At 33.4% G+C, this 25,610-nt stretch overlaps 1 protein-coding gene across 3 annotated transcripts in view; it reads right to left on the bottom strand.

The window, feature by feature from the left end:
- The window catches only part of MYBL1 (MYB proto-oncogene like 1), a 58,666-nt gene that overhangs the window by 6,631 nt on the left and 26,425 nt on the right, over window positions 1-25,610 (bottom strand). For 2 of the 3 annotated variants that reach the window (XM_074199466.1, XM_074199464.1), the window contains exons 6-14: window positions 21,455-21,632; window positions 19,658-19,732; window positions 18,744-18,848; window positions 9,859-10,089; window positions 4,985-5,353; window positions 4,106-4,248; window positions 3,587-3,701; window positions 914-1,030; window positions 717-824 (exon numbers count right to left, since the gene is read on the bottom strand). In XM_074199466.1, coding sequence (XP_074055567.1) covers window positions 717-824; window positions 914-1,030; window positions 3,587-3,701; window positions 4,106-4,248; window positions 4,985-5,353; window positions 9,859-10,089; window positions 18,744-18,848; window positions 19,658-19,732; window positions 21,455-21,632 — 1,441 coding nt within the window. The remainder of the gene's footprint in view (window positions 1-716; window positions 825-913; window positions 1,031-3,586; window positions 3,702-4,105; window positions 4,249-4,984; window positions 5,354-9,858; window positions 10,090-18,743; window positions 18,849-19,657; window positions 19,733-21,454; window positions 21,633-25,610) is intronic. The other variant, XM_074199465.1, reaches the window with a different exon arrangement.

The following is a 25,610-nucleotide window of genomic DNA, read 5'->3' as shown; positions in this document are numbered from 1 at the left end:
GAGTGGCTGCATAAAATACCTCATCTTTCTGCAATCTGAAAATCTACTATTATTATAGCACTTGGAGAAATGGAGTAAAGACTTGAGAAAGGGACAACAAAAAAAAAGTCTCAGATTATTTTCTTTTTATGCTTTAACAATAAAAAAATGCTCCCTATCCCAATGACCATACACATATACTTTGGGGTTTGGCTTTGTGAAACTCACTTTCTAAAATGCAATTTTATTCCAGAGTTTTGACAATAAAGGGAAAAAAAGGAAGGGGTGGGGGAAGAAATGCAAATTCCCAGGGCTATATGTACCTATTCAAAAGTGAGGATAGTGAGTTAAAACTGCCAAGCAGAGTCTGACAGCTATTACTATCTACTATAATTAATAATGAAAATATACAATTGATTCCTTAGGCAACCACAGTGATACATAGATTAAGGTTGAAAAGACTTAACTTCCTTTGTTTGGAATAATTTTTTTTGTCTTTATACTCAAGAGCTTGAGTATAAAACTTTCTTTTAAAAATTAGTTAAAATAATACCATATATTGAAAGAACTCATCAACTGTGAATTTCTAATGTACTTCTACCTAATAATGTACTAGCTACCTAATAAACAGGAAATTAAAACCTGACATTCAGCACAATATCAATTCAGACAAAATACTATAAAAACTAATTTTTTTTTAAATTTCAGTTTTATATTTTAAAAAGCTATTCACCAACCTGCATATCTGAAATATTATCTTCTGCTAATAGCTGAGTGCCCGGTTCTTCTTTTTCCCAATTATCTAAAACTAAGGACTTTCTGACTTTCTTCACAGAAGAAACATGCTGGAATAAACAATTTTTAAAGGAAGAATTATTATAGAACAAAATAATAATGATTTAACAGTTGCTATAGTACAATATTCCAAATTTACCTCTTGTTTGCAGCTTTTATAGGTAGAGTCATCTTCCTCTTTGAGGAATATGTCCGTTCCAGTTTCTTCTTTTAAAACCTCTCGAATATCTTCCTCCAAGAAGGCAAGTGGCTGTGACTGAATTTAAAGGATGAAAAAATATTCCTTCTCTTAAAACCACTCTTTTTCCTCATATATATAAGCTCACCTTCTATACTTTCCCACTACTTGTATATTTTTCTTGGCAAGCCCTAGAAATTTTTGAAATTGAAAAAAATGTATACTGCATTTTATGGCAAAAAACAGATAACAGCACATTATGAGCACCAAGTTAATAAAATCTACTTTGTGAGGGTAGGAAATAAACATTTTCCAGATGTATTTTAAAAGGAAACTAAGTTTTTAAAACTATGGAGATAATTTAGAAATGGAAAATTGTGGGAAATGTAATACAAACTGGGCTATAAATAAATTAGCAAAGAAGGAGAAAAAAGTGTAAAAATCATTAACTTTATTCATCAATTCAACTTTCTTGTGTTCTTTTAGTTTTCTATCAAACAAGGAGCTGACACAGTTCCTCCCAACATTTAGTGAAGCTCCTTTACACTCAAGCTGTGATTTAATTGGCAGAATAAACTCCAAGACAAAGAAACCCTTCAAGTGAAGGCCATTATCTTCTCTGAAACTGGAGAATCTTAGCAAGTTGCTTGTAGTACTGAACATCTCACTGTTTCTCTTTAGTTTGTCCCTATCAACTAGTCACTAGAAATAGAAATAGAAAGTTTCCTCAAAGTCTCTTAATAAAGTGACAAATTTAATTATTGTTCTATATGTAAGAAATACTTTAGTTAAACAGCAGTAAAAGAGATCTCAGGTAATCAATATTTCCAGCAGATTAAATCAAGAGAATTAAGATTAGCAAATGAAACATAACTACAAGGCATTTGCAAAGTTCTTTGCAAATTAAAATGAGATTTAAAGCTGCTTACTTGGAAGAGGGGACATATAGGAGTTATATTAGCAAATTTGTCTTTTTTTAAAGATCACAGGCATTATTTGTCATCATTCCAAAGAAAATAATTTTACATTTAATACTTTCCATGAAATTGTATAACAAAATTACTACTATATTCTAATAATAAGCATTTCTAGCTTTCATTATAATTTTAGGCAATAATCTAGAAGAAATCATTACTTTAAAGCTTGTGCCCTCCCCCCATTTAATTTGATTCACATATAATTGACTACAGAATATCATTATGAAATGAAATAGATCTAAAATCTTAAATTATTCCTTACAAGAATACTGATATATATATATGTACACACTCACACACATACACATACACATACATATATCTTTACATATAGATATCTACATCCATCCATCCATCTATCTAATGATTTTAAGCACATCAAGAAAATTTAAGAAATTTGGACAAAAATGCTGCTAACTTTATCTGAAAAAGACTTATGTGAAGATAAGATGATGAAATTATATAATATGGATGTCTATGAAAAGAAATCTGTAAAGATAAACTTTTCCAATGCCTAAATTTAAGGAGATCACTCAAGGAAATTGAAAATTCACTATACTAACAACCTCATATTTTATGGTGGGTAACTACTCCTACATTTTTCATATCAAATCATAACCATTCATTCTTATTTTAAGAAAAAGCATCTACTAAATGAGGAAATCAAAGCAATCCATATGAAAAATTGCTCTAAATCACTACTTATTAGAGAAATGCAAATTAAAGCATCTCTAAGGTACCACCTCACACCTCTTAGACTGGCCAATATGACCAGAAAGGACAATGATCAATGTTGGAAGGGCTGTGGGAAATCTGGGACACTAATACATTGTTGGTGGAGCTGTGAACTCATCCAACCTTTCTGGAGAGCAATTTGGAATTATTCCCAAAGGGCAACAAAAATGTGCATACCCTTTGATCCAGCAATACCACTACTGGGTCTATACCCTGAAGAGTTTATGAAAAAGGGCAAAAACATCACTTGTACAAAAATATTCATAGCAGCCCTGTTTGTGGTGGCAAAGAATTGGAAATTAAAGTGAATGTCCTTCATTTGGGGAGTGGCTTAGCAAACTGTGGTATATGTATGTCATGGAACACTATTGTTCTATTAGAAACCAGGAGGGATGGGAATTCAGAGAAGCCTGGCAGGATTTGCATGAACTGATGCTGAACAAGATGAGCAGAACCAGAAGAACATTGTACACCCTAACAGCAACATGGGGGTGATGATGAAACTTAATGGACTTGCTCATTCCATCAGTGCAACTTGGGCTAGGAGAATACCATCTGTATCAAGAGAAAGAATTGTGGAGTTTGAACAAAAACCAAAGACTATTACCTTCAATTTTTTTTTAAAAAATTATATATTATTATATAATTTTGCTATCTCTTATACTTTATTTTTTCTTCCTTAAGGATATGATTTCTCTCTCATCACAAACAATTTAGATCAATGTAGACCACAGAAACAACATAAAGACTAACAGACTGTCTTCTGTGGGGGGGGTAGGAAGCAAGATTAGGGGGGGAAAATTGTAAAATCCAAAATAAATAAAATCTTTCTTTTATTAAAAAAAAAGAAAAAGCACCTACCAATCACCAAATATATAAAATATCCTTTTATTCTAGATTGGGAAAAAAATTGTATACCTACCACAATTTTTAGAGGTCCATATTTTTTCTCCTGAGCAGCAAGAGCATTCTTAAAAGGAGTTGGAGTTCTTGGTGTGGTACCTAGTATAGATCTTCTAATTGTAGGGGTTCTAAACCTATCAAATAGATAGGAGTCAAAATATGTTTAAAAAAATTTAATATGCATACTCACATTTTCTTTTTCTTTTTTTTTAAATAAAAATTTTATTGACTACAAAGATCTGGGATACAATAGGGAGGGGGCAATTAGAATTTTAAAACTATAAAGTCAAAAGAACCAAAGAGGTGTTATCTAAGTCTACCTTCAAGTATATATCTATCCCTAACAAGTAACCAAGTCACCTCTCCTCCAGTTGTTCCTATTTTTTGAAAAATAATTCATCTAGTCTAGGGAACAAAAGGAGATAGTTCCTTTTTCAAATTCTTAAGTAGAATGATCTTATGGGATTATAAACATACTACAAATTATAGTTATTTCAACTACTTTAAAAGTCACTAACCACTTTCTCGAAATACTTACCCTGCATTCTCTTTTTGATCTTTGGGTGTAGTTTCCTTGTGAAGAGGAGTTGTGATAAGTACTTTTTGGCCACAGATTGGGGTTGATGTAAATGCAGGATTTTCAATATTAAGTTGTTCATTTCCAGGGCATGTATTGAAAAACTTAAAATAAAGGGGGGAAAGGGACCAACACGTTAAAGACAATTTTTATCTTTTAAAAATTCCTATATTAATGTTAAAGGCTATCAACACTAACATTAATTAAATGTTAGGATGGCACCCAAATGCTATACAGGTATTCACATAATAGTAAAGGATTTAGATATAGGTCTCCAGAACACTGGGTAGATTTTGATCTAGCACACAATGCTTAGCACATAGTTAAATGTATAATAAATGCTTACTCCTTTGTCTTTATGAAAGATTTTAAGTAGAGTATGAACAGGTATTGAGAATGTGGGTAGATGAGTTACAATCTGTAACACTGAAATGTGGTCATGTTAATGAGATAACAGATCCAATGAAGCATTTAAATAAATGTCAAATATGAATAATTTTAAAATTTATTCCTCTTTTTCTTAAAATTCACAAGAGTATTTAATACTTCTGCATTTGCTATCTAAAGTTTCTTCTAAAACAAAGTTTAATACTGAATGTGCTTTAGAAATATATCATAAAACTTCACTTTACTCATGGGTATTTCGAAGCCTACTCTTATTTAAAAAAAATCTAAGACATGACTGATTCCTCAGTCCAAAGCAGACTAGAAACTTAGCCCTCATTGTGTAAAAACTTTAAATACACATTTTAAAATCCATGTCCCTGGATTACAATATCAATTTTTAGAAAACTCAAGTACTGCTAAGGACTTAAAATATCACACACACAAACACTATACCTGTGAAGGAGAAAATGGTAGTGTTTTCACCGGTGTATGTTTTAGTGCAATGTTGACAGAGTCATTAAATGAACCATCGTTGAGTTCACCAATTGGTGATTGACCAACTCGCATTCTTCTCTTCTTTCTTAATATAGTAGGTGGAGTGCTAAACTTGGCCACATTTGGGGATAATGAAGGAATAGTATCATTCTCTCCACTACTGAAATTATTTTTTTTCCCTTCCAGTACAAGACTGACATTAAATTGACATTCCATGGCGCCTTCACTGTGTTGAATTCGCATCAATTTAACTGGGGTGGGTTTAACAGGAGAAGCAGCAGCATCAGAAAGGTCAAAACTGGTAACATCACTCCAAGCTACAGGATCCTGCAACACAGTAAGTCATTATTAAAGTTAATTTGATAGGACATTTAGATATAATCTTGAACATAGTTGACTTTATTCCCAGGGGGTTCAACAAAACCACTTATGTTCATCATTAGCAATCTACTTTTGCTGGTTACTTTTTCACAATACCACTTAAGTTCCCAGTTTTACTCCCTTTCCAATCTGAAATATTTGAAATAATATATAAATATCTCACTTCGACACATTGAGTTCATTATGAAAATAATTAAAACAAATAGTTTTTAAAATCTGAAACTCCTTGACCCTAGATATGCTCATTCTCACCTTCTTGCCCAGAAGAACTGGGAAAAGCTAATGTACAAGCCACTGCTTGGTGAGATGCACCTCAACAATGGACTTGAGCATGCCAGATCCTTCTTCCAAGCTCATGTTCATTGTTTCCATAACACTATCTATCTATTTATCTATCTCATACATTGCCATTTCCCTTTTCTTTTGCCTTCTATCTTTTTTCAACATCAGGGTCTTTTCCTATGAGTCTTTTTTTTCTCATGTTGCCAAAAGTATTTGGCCTTCAGTATTTGACCTTCTAACGAATACCTTAAATTAATATCGACTGATTTGATCTTCGTTCTCTCCAAGTGACTCTCAAAAGTCTTCCCCAACAATTCAATTCAAAATAATCCATTCTGAGGTGCTCAGCTTTCCTTATATTCCAACTCTCACAGTCATACATTAATAGTAGAAAAATCATAGCTCTGACTATAAGAACTTATGTTGCCAAAATGATGTCTCTGCTTTTTAGTGTGCTGTCTAGATTTGCCAGTTTCCTTCCAAGAAGCAAGCATTTTTAATTTCATGGTTGCTTTCGCTGTTTGCAGTGATCTTTGAACTCAAGAATATAAAATTTGACAATGCTTCCATTTCTTCTCCTTCCCACCAGGAAGTGGTGGGATCAGTTGCCAAGATCTTAGGTTTTTTTATGTCTCTTTCACCCTCATCAAGAGGGTGATTCCTCTTCACTTACTTACCAAAGTGGTATCATCTGCATATCTGAGATTGTCTATATTTCTTTCAGCAATCTTAATTTCAACTTTTGATTCATCTCACAAGATATATTCTATATAGAAGTTAAATAAATAAGGTGATACTATGTACAGCCTTCTCATACTCCTTTTCCAAATCTTAAAAGAATGAGTTGTTCCACATTTGGTTCTTAAGTTTCTTGGTCTACATACAGTGTTAAGGGGCAGCTAGGTGGTGCAGTGGATAGCATACTGGCCTTGGAGTCCGGAGCAGTTCAAATCCAGTGTCAGACAACTGACATTTACTAGTTGTGTGACCTTGGGGAAGTCACTTAACCTTGATAACCTCGCATATCTTAAGTCATTCTGATCCATCTCTGGCCACTTGGACCCAGATGGTTCTGGAGGAGAAAGTGAGGCTGGTAACTTGGCACAGAACCCATCACTCAAATCCAATTCATGTGCTATTCATGACAACACTGACCTGATGTCATGGGTCTTTTTCAAGAATGAAGGACAGACATCCTGACAGTGATAAGTGATATTTGAGATATCATAAAAACAAAGAATGAAAAGTGGTTTTGCATGCATATAACCCATCCTCTTTATTGAAAAGATCAATCATTTCAATAAATCTAAAGATATTTTTATTCTTCATATGGAGCGTGTGACAGTGATCATTCAAAACCACTATGAAAAATTCTTCCTTACAGGAAATGCTGCCCTTCTCAGTGCTGGGCAATTGTCTTGGAGATGGTCTCAGCAGAAACAATAGAAATGATTTTAATTGTGGTCACTCAGCAATTTGGGGTTCTACAGGCTGGACCAGGACAACAGCAGTTCTGACACTCTTTCCTCTTCCCTCACTACACCATGTAGATTAGAGAGCAAAGGACAAAGCCATCAACACTAACTTATCCTTCTGATAGGGATGCTAGGAATAAACTGAATGAACTACATAGCTGGCAGTTCAGATCAAATTAGGTTCAAGGAAACTATTTTGTAAGAAAAAGTATACAAAAATATATACAAGCATAAAAAAGTATACAAAATATAATGTGAAGAATGAGCCCACATTTCCTGATGAAACAGTCGAACAATAACCATACCTCTGTAATTCATAAATCCCTATGCGGCTCACACAGGAATATTTCACTCTATAGGTCTACCTGTATGCCCACAAGTGATAAAGACCCACAGTACATGACCAGCAGTTGGTGAGATTTGTTAGTGAAGACAAAGTCCTGGTAGAATATTCTGTACTGACCCAAGCAGAGGGCTACTTCTCAGGAAGAACTGCTAGATTTTTTTTTTAAGTTCCCTATTTGGGAGAATAGAGGGGTAAGGGAAGATTAAATCATCTGTGCTCAGAATTTTAACTCATCCAAATGGAAGTTCCAGAACCAAATCTCTAAACTTAAAATGCAATGCTTAGGAAAATAACTGTCAAGATCATGCAATGAATGAATATGTCAGTAATGAGCTAGCTATTTTGTCAGCATATTTAAATTCATGTTGTAATTCATTAATCTAGCTGTTTTTTTTAAAAGTGCATATTTTAGATGTATTAATGGTTTGAATATGATAATAATTTAATAACATCTTGAGTAATTTTTAACATGGAAAGACATTACAAAGCAATAGTTATTTCAAAGTTTTATGCACACACATACACATGTGTATATGAACATATATTGTATATGCATGTGTTAGATAAGTGTATATTAATATAAAAATATATAATAAATATAAAATTCAAGAATTAATACAATATTACACAACAAAATTTTTTACCTTCTTGTTCAATAGAGAAAAATTATAACAAATTCACAATAGTATAGCACTAGAAAATAAGCATGTGCAACTTTCAAAATTGATTTTTACATCAAACAAAAAAATTACCTAAAATAAACTTTTATTTTGATTTTTTTAAGTAGCCAATATAAAATGTAAATTCTTTTAAATATAAGTAAAAAGAATTTTTCCAGGGCTGTTTTTGAACATATCCTTGTCAGAATAAGCTCATGAAAATTTTTGACAGAAAGAACAAAACACACACACACACACACACACACACACACAATACATATATATATATAAAATAAGGAAGATCTTCTAGCTCAGGAGTCTCAAATTCAGTGACTTATTAGTGTCCTATGCTGCTGCAGAGTTGATATCTAACTTTGCTCAAATTTGAGAAAGATAAGATTATTATGTGGTACAGCAGAAAGGACAATGGAACTAAAATCCTGACTCTCACTTTTACCTTATTGAAGTCTCACTCCTTATCCATAAGAGAGAAGATAACACCTGTTTTCTTCCTAGCTCACAGGATTATCATGAGCAAAGTACTCTGTAAATTCTTCTTCTATATTTGAAAGATGTGTAAGATGTAAGCAAATATTACCATAGCCAGAGATTATAATCATTCATGTTTTTTCATATGCCTTCTTAAGAAACTGTACTTAATATAGACAATATCAAAGACAGCATTTTTGATCAAAGATCCAGTCACAAGTACCTGCTTAAGAAGCAACCTGGGAATCAACAGATACTGGATTATCTTCGTTTTGTTTTTTTTGTTTTGTTTTGTTTTAGTTTTTTGCAAGGCAAGGGGGTTAAGTGGCTTGCCCAAGGCCACACAGCTAGGTAATTATTAAGTGTCTGAGACCAGATTTGAACCCAGGTACTCCTGACTCCAGGGCCAGTACTCTATCCACTGTGCCACCTAGCCGCCCAATACTGGATAATCTTAAAAGAAGTTCATAGTTACTATAAAAATTAGTCCTTAATCAGTATCTACCTGAAGTTAAATTTTAAATATAGACCTAGGATTAGACTTTTTGTTTGCTATACAAGGACCAACCCAGTTAGGTTCAAAGACCAGTTCGACCAGTTTGGCTTCAATGATGATTTTTTTTAATTCCAGAAAGTCATACTTTACTAAAGTATGAAGGAGTTGTGATCTGAGTTGTTTGACAATGACCAACCAAGAAACTACTTTTTCACAGACTCAAGAGTTTGGAGATATAGTCTAAACCCTTTATTTTACAGAGGAGGAAATAGAAACTCAGATAAATGAGGTGATCTGCCCAAGGTCCTTCAGCTTTCCAGGGACAAATATGAGCTGAAGATAAAAGACTCGGGTCCCAGTATTATGACCCTGGGGAAGCAGGTCACTAAATGTCTCTGGGTCTCGGCTAAGTCATCAGACTGATCCTCAAAGGGTCTTTCTATTTCTGATTCTCTCATCTATTACAAAAGGTTTGAATTTCAGAATTCTATTGTTAGAAAGACTTGATACATACTCTGAAATTATAGTCACATGGAAAACAATAACAGTCCGCTAATGACCAACAATCAAAGGAGTTTAGGAAAAAAACAAATATTCAAAGACAATAATTTAACATTTATTCTACATACAGACTTTTGCAAAGCAAATTTAAACAGTCAACTTGATTATTTTTAATGCACTGAACTATAAAATAGCAAACTTACAGATTCAATCAGTTCCAATGTCTCTGCAAATTCTGGAATTGTCTGTAGAGATGACAACACTGCATTTGCCTCCACAGCCAGGAATTTGGTGGGTGAACTCTGCTGAGCAGATGCATTCTGGTTTTCATCCATACTGTAAAATTCACTAGTTTGTTCCTCAAGACTATTTAGAGTATTAGACATGCTATCATCCATGAGGAAACTACCGGACCAGCTAGAAAAATTTCCTGTCTGCAAAAAATACAGAATATATAAATGTTATATTATCTGCCATTTCAAAGTAGATTTATCAAATATATATGGATTTAAACAAAAAGTTGCTCATAAAACTAAGATTTCATGTGGGCATATAATTTTCATTAAAATATCATTAATCTTCAAAATAAGCACAAAAATTAATTTTAATTGTTATCAATTATCTAGATATTGTTAGTAAAATATTTTTCAAATTTGTAAAAATCATTCTCCATTTTTAAAAAGTGCTATTAACTATACTATCATCAAGATGGACCTTAATAGCATATAGAACACAGAATTCCCTACTTTCCCCAAATACTGTAGTCTCAAAAGATACTTAGAAGGCAAAGTTGATCAAAAATAATTTTAATGGTTTTCTTTACTCAACATACAAGTAGATCTACATTTAAAAATTTTTAATGGACTTTCAATAAGATTTGTCAAAGGAAGTTGCAGAGGACTTCAGAAAACAACAAAAATAAAACTAATTCAATCACCAATTAATTCAAAGACTGTCTTTAAGGGTACTGCTTTATGCAATCTCACATACAAAATTAGGTTTCAAAACATCTTTTTAATAATTTTTCACCTAAAAATGTTAATGATTAAATTGGGAAATAATATTACCAATATTTCTCCCAATACATTACAAAAATAGTGAAATTCATAGTACCTTGCTTATATACTTGTCCTTATATCAGTTTAACACAATCGAGTAGCTTCAAGATAACCAATAACTGACATTTGGATAAATTCAATATTCATCTCTTCAATCTACACAGATTTCCCCTTAACGCTTTCAACTGTTAAATTCTTTCTAACTGCCCACTCCATACCAGATATGACCATCATGTCTTAAAGACTGCTACCTACCTACCTAAACAGAATTATGTTCTCCCAACTCACTTTCTTTATGTTAGCTCTTTCACTTTGATACAGAGATAAGACAGGTAAATGAATGCTGAGAAAACTAAAAAAACCTTTTCTAGAAACCAAACTGGTTTAATTCTTAGTGGTTGAGATTAATGATAGTAATCATGTCAATAAAGGGGTTAAATAAGTAGAAAAAAAGTAATACTAACACAACAGATAATGATTTATTAAACTCAAGATGCTATATACAGCTATAATTTAATTATATTTATGCTAAAATATGCACGATAATTATGTAGACCGGCATAGTATAGCCCAACATGCTTATTAATTCTACATGCAACACAACAAAATCCAATTTCGATGGAATGGATTGGATTCAAGACACACCACAACTGAATTTTAATAAAAAATGGATACAGGCAATTTGTCCTAAGATTAGAGGAGGGAAAAAAAAACTACCCATCTGAATGATTGGAATTATTCTATGAGTTAACCCTATAAAGAAATAAGTTTAGTATGTTTAGTATTTTTAGTATATGTATATTCATATATATATACACACACACACACACACACACACACACACACACACACACACACACACACATATATAATCAATCTACCCTCTTCTCTGGAGTTCTTTTTCTCTAGGAAATCTCAATCCAAATTTTTTTAAACCAAGTAAATAAAAAAAGTATTAAAGTACAAAAAAGAGAAGTCCTTTCTTATCTGAAAACATTACTCTTGATAGGATCATTTGAAGAAAACTGTCAAGTCAAATGTGCAACTTTTTCCTCTATGAGTCAAAAATTTTTGGATGATTTAAAAATGATCACATTTAAAGCCCTTCCATTCACCTATAGGGGCAGCATAATGCAGAGGAAGAAAAAGTCCATTTCAGAAGCAGGAAGGTTCAAGTTCAAATTTTGCCTTACCTTACTCCAGGCTCTACAACAACCCTGAGAAGACACAATCTATTGGAATCCCTGGGCAATTCTCTAAGTTTATAAATTGCAGAGAAGGTCCTGATTTGCGTAAGTAGAAGTTTATTTAGTGGTAGTTTTCTAAACCCATAGGATCACAGGTCTGCTGATATTATAACCATCTACCTGACCAGAATTTGCCATTTCAAATACAGCATGCTTTCCCTACACTCACATATTCCAAACCAATAAACATTTAGTAAGGGATTTCTATGTATTAGGCACATTTAAATATTAAAGTATCATTCTTTTTATGAAAACTGTTTTCATTCAATTATTATTATTTTTTTTTTAGTTTTTGCAAGGCAACGGGGTTAAGTGTCTTGCCCAAGACCACACAGCTAGGTAATTATTGTGTCTGAGACCAGATATGAACTCAGGTACTCTTGACTCCACAGCCGGTGCTCTATCCACTGCACCACCTAGCTGCCCCCATTCAATTAATTTTTTTCTATCATGTAATAGAATCAGTTATTACCAATTTGCTCACAATGCCAAATTAATGAATGTGTTAATTCAACATCTACCTAGTGATAGTCCATAATCTTATTCCCAACAATCACTTTATTAGTGTTTGGTGTTTCAACACTGATTACTGTCAATCACTATTCCAAACCAGGAATTAAGATTATATTTCTAAATATTTTAATGAATTCAAACTTTTTTGAAAATTCAAATAAAATCACTAATGAATAAATTTATATTCCCAAAATTCTAATTTTACCCATTGATCACATCAGTTTCATAACATGTAGCTATGATTTCAACTATCCAGAATTCATAAGTTATTAATTATCCTTTCTGCAAATATTTGGCTTCTCTCTTACTTGCATACAATATATAATAAATATCCATACAAAATTCTTTGTTTAAAAAGTTTTCAAAAAGCATCAAAAATATTGACTTTGCAGGACTTTGTCCATTGTTAAAATTATGTTACATTTTCCCAGTATCTCCAACTTTCAATTAAATTATATATATATATATATATACCATGTGCAAGACATCAGGGATCTGAAGTCAGAAAACAAAGCAAAAAAAAAAAAAATGCCTGCCTCAAACTGGTATATTGTTTACAGGACAAATAGAGGGGAAGGTAGAGCAAAGGAAAAGAGCTTTACCATTTATGTATGGTTAAGTAAACAGAAACATGAACAAAGTTATGTAATTTCAAGAAGAAGATAATGTTCTACAACAGAGGTTGTTCTTGACCTTTTCTCTGTCAAGGACTCCTTAGAATGTCTGTTACCTATATTCCTATTTGAAGAGAACATTAAATTTAGCTAAACTAGACAGTGAAAATAAACATGTATTTTTCCTCCATACAAAATAAAAAAAGCCAGTGCCAACATAGGCAAAAACTGGTAGCCTCCCTGAATAATCAGAAATGGTTCAGTGATCTACGTATTATGTAGGACAGTGACCACAAGCAGAAAGCCCCTTGGCAAAAGTCTCAGGGTGGGAACCTTGGAAGTTCATAGGATTAACAGAAACCAGTATTACAGGGTATCACTCAGATCAAAACAGCTCATGAGTCTCTAATGTGAGAACAAAGAGCTGATTACCCTACCCTGGTAAAATGGGATGAAGGCTGGCCCTGAACAAAATGCCCAATTCAGGAACTAAGGTTAGAGAGATGACTAAACCATGCAAAAAAACCAACGTAAAAAACTCTCTTTAGAGATACAGTGATATGCAAAACAGAGAAGAGACTAACTTCATAACTATAAGCAAAGACTCAAAGAAAAAAAAATTTTCAACAAGGACTACAAGGAGTATTGTACCAAGGAGCATAATATCAAGAAGAAATGAAGCAAAAGATTAAAAATGAAACAAAGTCTTTAGAAAAAAAATTGAAAGGAGATAAATCATTTAAAAGGAAACTTCATTCAAGTTAACAGACTCCTTGAAAACTAGAATAGACCAAACAGAAAAATCAATGAGTCAGCACAAAAAAACTGGGGGGAGGAAGGGGGGACAGAAGAAAATTTAACACATCCACTAAAAAAAAAGACTTAAAAAACAGGTCAAGAATTTAGGAATCAATGGCCTCCTTTACAGCTATGATTTTTTTTTTAAAAAGAGGGGTGGCTAGGTGGCGCAGTGGATAGAGCATCGGCCTTGGAGTCAGGAGTACCTGGGTTCAAATCCAGTCTCAGACACTTAATAATTACCTAGCTGTGTGGCCTTGGGCAAGCCACTTAACCCCATTTGCTTTGCAAAAAGCCTAAAAAAAAAAAAAGGATGGACATCTCTTATTTCAAGAGATCATAAATGAAAATCGACCAGATTTATTAGAACCAGAGGACAAAATAAAGAAAGCAAACTAAATGAACTCCTGAAATAAACCCCTAGGAGAAAGTCTAAAGGATATCATAGTTAAAATGCAGAGCTAAGTCAAAGAAGTTCTTCTACCAAGAGTCACCATTAAGGCTCATACAAGGTAAGCTATTTCTACTCAAATGAGGGGTTTAGAACACAAGAGGCTTATTCAGAAATGGGGAAGCCTGGGAAGCCTAAAAACAGCAGGCAAGACCAATGGCCCAGGTCAGAGTTTTGGTGGGAACACACTCTTAGTACGTGTGAATGGAATGAAGAACCAGCAAAAGAATCCCAGGAGAAGTCAAACAAAACAGTGTCACTGAATCCAAAAATAACACACCATGCAGACATAGGTGATCAATTGTATAATATGCTGTAGATGCAAAAAAAGCATGTTTATTGAGAAAAGTCCATTAGATTTAGCAATTAATACTCTAAGGTAACTTTAGAGAGAGCAGAAACAGTTGAATGATTACAGAGAATTTAGAAAAAATTGAGAGGTAAGGAAACAGGGGCACCAATTATAGATGGTTTTCTCAAGAAATTTAACCACAATAGGGGGGAAAACTTTAGAATGAAGATATTTAGCTGGAATGATTGAACCAAGCAAAAGTTTTTTTCAAAAATGAAAGAGAAGAATGTATTTCTAAGCATCAGGGAAGGAGCCAGTAAGGATAAAGTGAACATAAGGAAAAAAAGTGGAAATGATAGTAGGAGCAATCTTTTAGAGAAGATGGTAGGCAATGGAATCAAGGATACATGAAGAAAAGTTATTCTTGACAAGGAGGATTCCTATGCTTCATGTTAGGCTGGGATATAGAAAAAGAAAATTTTGAGATGACAACTAAATAAAGACAAGAGAGAAATGGAATGCAATCCCCCTAAGAAGGGTGTGACATTGGGGAGGAGGATCTAGGGTCCATCCTAGCTCTCTTCTCTTTTTAAACACTCTCTGAACTTTCATCAAATCTCAAAGGTTTAACTAATATTTCTAAGAACTCACAGATCTCCCCCTTGAGCTCTACTTCCACACTACCAATTGTCTAACTCAAATTCAACATATCCTAAACTAAACACATTCAAAAGAGAACTCATCATCTTCTCCCTAAAACCTTTACTCTCTTCCAAACTTCTACCATCATGTCCAGTATCTCAGACTCTCAATCTCAACTTCATTCTAGATTTCTCATTCTCTCTCACCCCATATTTCTAACCAGCTGACTAATCTTGCAATTTCTGCCTCCACATCATCTCTCACATTTAACTCCTCTTCTTATACAACTACCTTACTTCAAGATATGATCATCTCTTAACTAGATTATTATAAAAGCTTTCTATTTATTTCCTCTATTTCAAGTTTTCCACCAATTCATTCAATCCTTCAAATGTTGTCAAAATAATTTTTATTAAGTGGACCATGTCATACTAGTACTAAATCAAATCTAACTCTCAGCTCTAAGAAGAAATATAAACTCTTCAGTTTAACTTTTAAAGTCTTCATAACTTGGTCCCTAAGGACATTATTTCCCTCTTCTCTCACACCCTGCAATCCAGACAAATTAGCATGCCTTTTGTTTCTCACTTAAGACTCTCCAGCTCTCACCTTTCTGCAATGGCAATGGCTATCCCTTCTGCCTAGAAGGGCCGCCCTCTTCAGTTTTGCCCCAATTTCCAATTTTTTTGATTGGTTTTTGGGTTACTTAGTCCTATTTGCCTCAGTTTCACCATCTGTAAAATGAGCTGGAGAAGAAATTGACAAAACATTCCAATGCCTCTATCAAGAAAATTCCAAATGGGGTCTCAAGTAATTAGACATAACTGAAAATGATTGAATGAAGCAACACTTTCTGCAAGAAAACTTCTCCTGATGCACCCCAATGAATGACCTGTGGCTTCCCTCTCAAACCCTTATTTATTTATTTTTAGGTTTCTGCAAGGCAAATGGGGTTAAGTGGCTTGCCCAAGGCCACACAGCTAGGTAATTATTAAGTGTCTGAGACTAGATTTGAACCCAGGTACTCCTGACTCCAAGGCTGGTGGCTTTATCTACTACACCACCTAGCCACCCCCTATTTAATTTATTTCTATAATTTTATATGTATTAGCTTTACACTTATTGTGTACATATGTATACTTGTTTTCCCAACAGAATGTAAGCTTCTTGTGAGGGATTGTTTCATTCTTTGTACCATAGCACATGGAAAAAATAATAATAAAATAAAGTGGTAAAAATAAAGTATGTGTTAAGGAATGCTTGTTTATTGTTGAAAGTAGAAGCTTTATGGGTATGAAGAAAAAGGGCCTGTCTTAAGAGATATAAGAGAGAAAGAATTGACAAGACTTGGTAACTGAATAATTTGATTGATGGAGAGAGAAAAGAGTCAAGGGTGATCCAAGATTTTTGAACCTGAGAGAACTAGATGGGTAATTGTATAAGCAATATAAATAGCAATTTAAAAAATATACCTAGAAGGGGAAAATATGAGGGACTTAATGATGATAAACTGCATGTATTCCTGCATAAAAAATGACACTGATAATACTCATATGAACCTTCTCAGTTAATAGAGCAGGTAGAAGGAACTTTTATAGTCAAAGCACAGGAGAAAGCTGAATTTGAATATAAAATATGGTGTAAAAATGGAGTCAATAGAAAAAAAAAGGGAAATGTAATGGGAGAAAGAAAAAGGAGAGGGGGAATAGGTCAAGATATTTCATATAATAAGATTTTTCTTTATTACAATGAGCTATTGCAATGATATGGAAGGGGGGAAGACAAGGGGGAATGAAGGAATCTTGGCTCTCATCAGAGGTGGCTAGGAGAGGAAACAGCATATATACTCAATGGGGTATAGATATCTGGAGTAAGAAGGGGGGGACACGGGGAAGGGGGGGGGGATGTGAGTGATGGAGGAGAGGATGGACCATGGGGAGAGTGGTTAGATATAACACATTTTCTTTTTTACTTCTTGCAAGGGGCTGGGATTGGATGGCCTGTCCGAGACCATAGGGCCAGGTGGATACTGGGCCTAAGGGGTGGTATGGGGACTCAGGGCTTCTTGGCCCCAGGACCAGGGATCTGTCTGCTGTGCCACTCAGCTACCCTACAGCAGAGTCAGAGTGAAAGGAGAGAGAAAATATAGTATATGGTAGTGGAGAAATATGAAAGGAGGGAGTTGCGATCAGCAATGGCTATGGTGGAAAAACATGGAAGTAACTTTTGCAATGCGATCCACCTGCGACAGAGTTCTTGGTGTTGGAACAAAGACTGAAGCACATTTTTTATTATCATTATTTGGGGGGGGGGGTGCAGGGCAAATGGGGCTGGGTGGCCTGCCTGGGGTTGCATAGCAGGGTGATCATTGGGTGTCTGAGGCCGGATTTGGACCCAGGTGTTCCTGGTTCAAGGGCCAATGCTCTGTCTGCCACCCAGCCAACCCTACTATTATTACTATTTTATTTTATTTTGGGTCTTTTCTTTTTCTTTTTTCTTTTGGTTTTCGCAGGGCAGTGGGATTGGGGTGGCTTGCATGTTACACGGCTGGGTGATTGTTGGGTGTATGGGGCCAGATATGGGCTTGGGTGCTCCTGGCTCCAGGGCTGGTGCTCCGTCCATTGCACCACCTGGCCATACCTACAATTATAACTATTATATTTTTTTTAATTTTAATTTTTTTCTCTCGCCCTTTACTTTATCACTCAAATGAGTCTATATTTGAGGGGGTATTTTGTTTACTCTTAAACAAGAACATTTTATTAATGTATAAAAAACATTTGTACAAAATGATAATAAATAAATATTAAATATTAAAAAATATACCTAAACTAAAACATATTCTTATAAAATTTATAATAGCACAAAGAGATTACATATTCAACATTTATTATACAAGTTTTCTTGAAACCATAAAACTTTAAGTATGCTTAAATAGGTCTATATCATAGGTCATATATCTAGAGTTGGCACTGTCAAAAAAAAGCTGACATTTCCCAAATGAAGAACTGAGACTCAGAAAGTTAGTAGGCATCATAATCAAGAAAGATCACACCATCCAAAGTGTGTTTGGAATGGGGCAGCAAGGTGGCACAGTGGATTGAGCACTGGTCCTGGAGTTAGGAGGCCCTGAGTTCAAACCAGGCATTTGATACTTAACTACCTATATGACCTTGGCTAAGTCACTTAACCCTATTACCTTGCAAAAAAAAGTAATGATAAAATAAAGTGGGCTTGGAACTCAAGTCCTCTGACTGCAGAGCCAATGCTCTTTTACCACTGGACACTGCCTTAAAAACTAAGCCATTTATCCCAAATTTGGGAATTTAAGGAGCTATTAATCTATATTTAGATATGATTATAAATTAACTATCACATTTTCCAGTTGCTGACTTATTACAAGAAGGAATATAAAAAATTTATAGAAAAAGCAAAAGTTAAAAAAAAATAAACCATTTTTAACCTATCCTTACCGATGAAACTCGCTTTCTTCTGACTTCATTCTCTGCTGACATAAGAAGCAATTCAAGTTCCTTTATTTTCTTTTCTTTATCAGGATCATCATCAACAAATGGCTGCTGAAATGAGTATTTAGCAAAGGCAAAAGAAGAAAGGAAATAGCAAAACAAAAATTAAGTCAAAGTTATACTAATGCATGTTCTAGATTTCATTATCTTTAGGATGTTTGATAATTGTTCTAGGTCCTTCTTAATCTATTATAGAATGTTATTCAAAATTTTCAGATTATACATTCAGGAAAAGACAATGGGCTAAATGAGCTAACCAATGTTACCAAGTGACCCAAATACATTTTTAATGAACTTTTAGGTTATATTTTACTACTGGGAGAGATATGTGCTACATTAAGACGACACATATTATGATAAGAGGATAGTGAGCTGATCTCAGAATCAGAAAAGACCTGGGTTCAGTTTCTACCCTCACACAGAATGGCAGTGTCACCCTGGGCAGGTCACTTAATTTATCAGTTCCTCAGGAAACTCTCTACAACTATTCATTTTAAAGTAAATCAATCAAGTAAACCACCAATCTGATTGGTGCAACACGTTTCCTTACTGGAAGTTCCTTATCACAAACCTACGATTTCCAAAAATTAAAAAATGCTAATCCTCAGTAAGAGTATTTTTATAATTCAATTACAAGTTTTAAAAAAAAGCAACTCACAAAAAACCTGTTTGTCAAATATTACAACTTTTTAAATTTTACTTAGCATTTTATATTTTCCAAAATACTTTCAACATTACTTCCTTTGACCAGCCCTCAAGCTAGACAGAAATGATAGTACTATTTTGATTGTGCAGATAAGGAATGACTTCTACCACACTTTCAAAGTACATTATGTCCTTTCTTTATAAGTAAAAACTACCTGAATAAAAGCAGAAGAAGTCTGAACATGTTCTACACAGTTGCCTTCTGGGGACACATACTGATAGCCTGGGATCTAAAAATAATCACATTAAATTTCTTAATACATTATAAAATTAAAATGTTATAATACATTGATACAAGTAAAATGTCAGGATTAAGGGGAAAATCTCAAATCTCTTTTCTAACCAATTATTTCTTATGTATTAATTGGGTCTTCACAATTCGCTGACACTGAACATTTTCTTAAATTAATTTACTGAATAATTGAGGGAACTGAAAAATAAAATTTAAGTTAGTTACAATTTTAACTTGGGATCTCTTTCATGATTAGAACATTTGGGAGAAAAGACTTGAATTCTCTCCTAGATCAAATAGGTAAGTCCTGAGGTCAGTCATTAGCTGAAACCCACTAATTTCACCGTTAAATAAACTTATGTTATCCCTCTGCCAAAAACTGAGAAGTCCCCATTTTGGGTAAGTGAGGCTCCTGCTGCAACTTCCACATGCCAAAAATAGGGCTAAAGGTGCTCATATTACTTAGAGGAGATCAGACTCAAAAGATAGGACTTGGAGGCAAAATTTCATCCCATTCCATTCCCAATATAGATAAAAATAAAATATAGTCTATAAAATTAAAAAGGAGTCTTTGTCCAAATATTTAAAGATATCAACATAGTTATTACTGATACTATGACAACATTCTAAATGAGGTTTCTTTAACTTTCTTTAGTTCAGTTTACTGGACTGTTTTGGAAAATGTAGTGTACAATGAAAGAAAAAGGTATAGGGGATTTTTTTCCTTTTAAGTGTCTTATCTAGATCCCATAAGAATTGAAATATGAATTCCTCCTTATTTTTCTATGATGGTTAACCCAAATGACAATTTGCTATAATACTCCAGAAGGCGACATTCCAGTTCTAGACTTCATCTATTTTATATTACATGGATAAATAAACAACAATGAAAAAAATCATATCACAAAATGTTAAAGATGGGACAATAGATACTATTGAATTCACAATCCCCTCTTTACAGATGCTGATTTATTTATCAAATGCTATTCAACTAATTAGTGACAAAAGTACTCTCCAATATAAATAGGATTTTATTTAAGTTTTAGTTTGGCTTAAGGAATTGCATCCCCACCTCCTCAGTTTCTTGACAATATTGGTATATATATATACAAACCAGTTTGAAAAAAAAGACTGGTTAAATTCAGTCAAACAACCAGTTATATATACACGGAGGGGGAAACAAGGTTTCATTTAGTCAAGAATTCAATTGTTGACTAAATTGAACTGATTTATATCACCCCTGCAGACAATGGTATTGGTAAAACCTGATATTTAGATAAGTGAGATGCAATTAAGACTAAATAAAAATACAGTATTTGTAGTTTAATGTTAAAATTGTCTACCACTCACCCAATAAACATAGACCAAGGGAATTACAATATTAGAATATGTATATGCCAAGTTCTTTAACCAACTTCAATCAATTAAGATCAAAACTATAAGTAATGGGGGAAAATGGGGAATTTGTCTATGATAAAAACATACTGTAAACAAAAATATCCACTAATATCTAGCTAAGATTATAATCTGTAGTAGCTGCCTCTTTTATAACTTTCTTAAATGTTTTTTTCCCAGTCTAGAAATGCAAATAACTATTTTCTTTTAGCCTCTATTAAATAAAATTGGACTTGCAACACTGGGCCAGTAATTAAAAGAAAATAAATGTTTTACTATAACATTTACTAAAAGCAATTAAAAAGTAAAGATTAAAAATATGTGCCTGAACAGGTATGTAAAACTGATTCTGGGTTTGCAAATGGTCCATAGTCGCACAAGGTTTGTGTTGAAGTTTTGATGAAGCTGATCGCTCTGATTTGATTCCATCTTGTAAGTAGCCCTCCTGTTCCACTTTTCTTCGCATAGTAGAATTCCAATGATTTTTAATTGAATTATCAGTCCTAAGAAGTAATAGTACACAAATTAAAAATGTAAAAATAAGAGTGGAACAGGATTTCAAGAATTTTTAAACTTTAAAAATTACACAATTACTCAAAAACTACAATTACTGAAATGAAAAGCTTTATTACTTAGTTCAAATTAGTACTCTAGAGGAAAATACACACATAATCAAGTTCAAGATTATATTTTAACAAGGGGACAACACCTAGGTGACTATGGTGGATAGAGCACCTGCCTTGGAATAAGGAAGACCTAACACAATAAGGAGCCTCAAATATTTATTTTAGCTGTATAACCCTGGGCAAATTACTAATCCCCAATGCCTAAAAAAAAAAAAGTTATGCTAACAAGTTAAAAGGACACAGAAACTGATCTTATAGAGGAAAAAAACCTAATACATTGTAATAAGTAATGTATTATCTAAAAATAAAAATTAAGAAAATTCTGCAATGTTTATTTAAAATTATAAAACTAAAATAAGCTAAACAAAAGGTAAATTTACATGGTCAAAATGAAACTATGTATATTAACATTTGCAATATATCAAACTGAGCATTGTAATTTGCCAATTACAAACATCTAGGATTACCACTGCTTGTTGAAAGCCAAGATAATAATTATTACTGCTAACTTTTATATAGTGATTATTATGTGCCAGACACTGCTTATAAAAACTTTACAATTATCTCATTGATCTTAAGAATAAAGCTAGAAGGTAAGTGCTATTACTATTCACATCTCACAGAGAAGGCAAACAGATGAGAACAACTTGTCTAAGTTCCTACAGCTACTTAATGTCTGAAGCTAAATTTGAATTTGGGTTCTCCTAACTTCAGGTTCAGCATTCTAATCACTGTATTACCTAGTTACCTTGATTATGAAATCACTTTCATCTAACACAAAAATGAAGCCCTCAAAAATTTTAAATATATCTAAGATCTCACTAAACAGCGAAAAGAACATATGCCTGCAAAAAAAAAGAACAACAACTAGGTCTGGCTGAACCAGATTAAACAGAGACCATCACTAAAGGAACTGGAAGGTAAGAAACACAAACTGGAACAGAAAGACATTTTCAAAAGCATTTATTCTCATCACCAGTAGAGGAGACAACAAAGTTAGACTCTCTAAGAATTTTTTAAAAATCTTTATCATGTGGGGCGGCTAGGTGGCACACTGGCCCTGGAATCAGGAGTACCTGGGTTCAAACCCGGCCTCAGACACTTAATAATTACCTAGCTGTGTGGCCTTGGGCAAGCCACTTAACCCCATTGCCTAGCAAAAAATCTTAAAAAATAAAATCTATATCATGTAAAGCAGTAATGCCACTTATGAGAGAAAGTCATGAAGAAATTTTGATAAGGCTGGGATTGTGAAATTTTCAACACAATATTTAAACAAAATAAAATCAAATCAAAGAGATTAATATGTGTATATAAGAGAAGTTTGCCTTGTTCATGAGTAATGTTATGCATAAGCTTCTAGTATGGTGAGTTTCTCCAACTATCCTAAATCCCCAATGAGATAACACTAACTGCCTAAAATTCTGAAATACCATGGAACATCCTTATGGAATATATTATGACCCAAAATACATTGACATTGGTTTAATCACAATCTGGAAAAAACAAATACTGTTCAGATGATGATAAGTAGCTGGAATGCCAGTCTATCAAATTAAATTAGACCATCAATAGAATTTTGGTTAGTATTACAAATGGATAATAAGCTACGTTTAGAATCAAGCTAGAAGAGATGAGAATGGACTGCACTGCTTTCAATGATCTCAAACTATTTGCCAATATAAAAGTCCATTTAGCTCTTTAATATAAATATTTTTCTAGAAATATTATACAACTACAAATCTTAGAGCAATCTAAAAAGAATTTAAGTAATTCAAAGGAAAATAGACAGATTGATAGTAAGTATGAACTAGCATATTATCAAAAGCACTATGTATTGTTAAAACTAAGAATAACCAGAAATAGATATATGAGATGGTCAAGCAATGAGAATTAGAGACAACAAATGGATAGGTCAAAAGGGACTTTGATAGGCTCAAGACACAAAAAGAACAAGAAGGTATCCAATACATAGGGAAAGACCTTTTTGGAGGACTAATAAGTAAATAAGGACAAGAATTACACAGGAAAAAGAAGTGAACTACTTCTGTGAAAGAAATACCAACAATAATACCTTGAACAACCTATCAAAGACCTTCCAATTTAAAGTTTTGTTACAAGAATTTTTCAGGTTTTGAAACAAAAAAGTTTTACTACTACTTTTGATGTGCTATACTGAAGGAAAGCTAAAAGATTTCATTTTTGCATCTCCCCACTATTCAAGAGGAATTATTTATTGGAGTGATCAAAATGGCAAGAAATACAATATATCAGATAAAAAGCTTTACAATTCTTATCACTACTTTTAAAAATATATATATTTAAGTGAGAGATAGCAAGATTATAAATATCAAAAATTATAACTATATTTTCTCATCTGAAATAAAAGATTATCATGGATCAATTTACAATGAACCAACAAGTATTTATTAAGCACCTACTATAATTTTTACCAAATGCTGGGGATACAAATAGAAAGATTCTTACTTTCTTTTTTTTTTAGATTTTTTTTTTCAAGGCAATGGGGTTAAGTGGCTTGCCCAAGGCCACACAGCTAGGTAATTATTAAGTGTCTGAGGTCGGATTTGAACCCAGGCACTCCTGACTCCAAGGCCGGTTCTCTATCCACTGCGCCACTTAGCTGCCCCTAAGATTCTTACTTTCAATGAAGAGAATGAATATCAAAGAATCAAAGATCATAGTATTAAAAAAAATTTTGTATACTGTTTCCAAGAGAAAAAAATGTAGAAAAATTCCATTTTTTCAACATATAACTTTTATTGCACCTTTTATTAAATAAATATTTATTTATCATTAATACCTGCAAAGTATTATTGAATATCTAAATCTAAGGCTTAAAGTGCTGTTTGCATTTCTTCCAAAAAAAAAAAAGAGCAAGATTTATGTATATGTGATATACAAAATGACCTTCACATTAGAGAAGGTACCAAGACCTTCCAACTTATCTGGGGAGAGAAATATTCTTTGATCCAGAAGAAAAATAAAAGTGGAGGAAAAAACTGTTCCTGAGGGGTGGCTAGGTGGCATAGTAGATAAAGCACCGGCACTGTAGTCAGGAATACCTGGGTTCAAATCCGGTCTCAGACACTTAATAATTACCTAGCTGTGTGGCTTTGGGCAAGCCACTTAACCCCGTTTGCCTTGCAAAAAAAATAAAAAAAAAAACACCAACAAAAAAAACTGTTCCCGGGAAGAGTGGTTCCTAATACCCTCAAGAAATTATCAAAGGAGAAAAAAATATGAAAACCACTTTCCCAAAGTTAAAATTTCTATGAAAGTATTAGTCACTATTATTACAGCATGAGGAAGATCCAAAGTTGCTATCAAGAGGCAGGATTTCAGTTATGGGTATAAGGAAAAAAAAATATAACAAAATGGTCATAGGCAGTTAAGCTGATGCAACTATCAGGAAGGTAGGTTGCTTTTCTAGGGTTTGTTCAAGATAATAAAGACCTAGAAACTTTATCCTCTGGTGATTCAGATGTAAATTTAAAAAAGTTTAAAAAACAAAGAAAGAAACAAACAAACATGGAAGACTCTAGGAATTTTGAAGACCCATACAGCAAACTGAAGCATAAAGAACATAAATGGTATTTTCCTAATTGTTGCCAGTTGAAGATAGAGAAAGGCTAAGAAATGGCTAAGAAAACAGTGTTAGAAAACTGCATTCAACTTTCTGTAGTACACTTCAAGATCATTAATAATTGGATTTGGGCCAAAGATAGAGTATGTCTAATGGCAACTAGGAAAATGAGGAGGTTGAATAATCTCATCAAAAGCGCTTTAAAGGCATCTAGGTGGCGCAGTGGATGGAGCACCGACCCTGGAGTCAGG

The sequence above is a fragment of the Macrotis lagotis genome, chromosome X, assembly GCF_037893015.1.
Source record: "Macrotis lagotis isolate mMagLag1 chromosome X, bilby.v1.9.chrom.fasta, whole genome shotgun sequence".
NCBI classification, from domain to species: domain Eukaryota; kingdom Metazoa; phylum Chordata; class Mammalia; order Peramelemorphia; family Peramelidae; genus Macrotis; species Macrotis lagotis.
The sequence above is the reverse complement of the archived record's forward strand: the minus strand, read 5'-3'. Positions and strand labels throughout refer to the sequence as shown.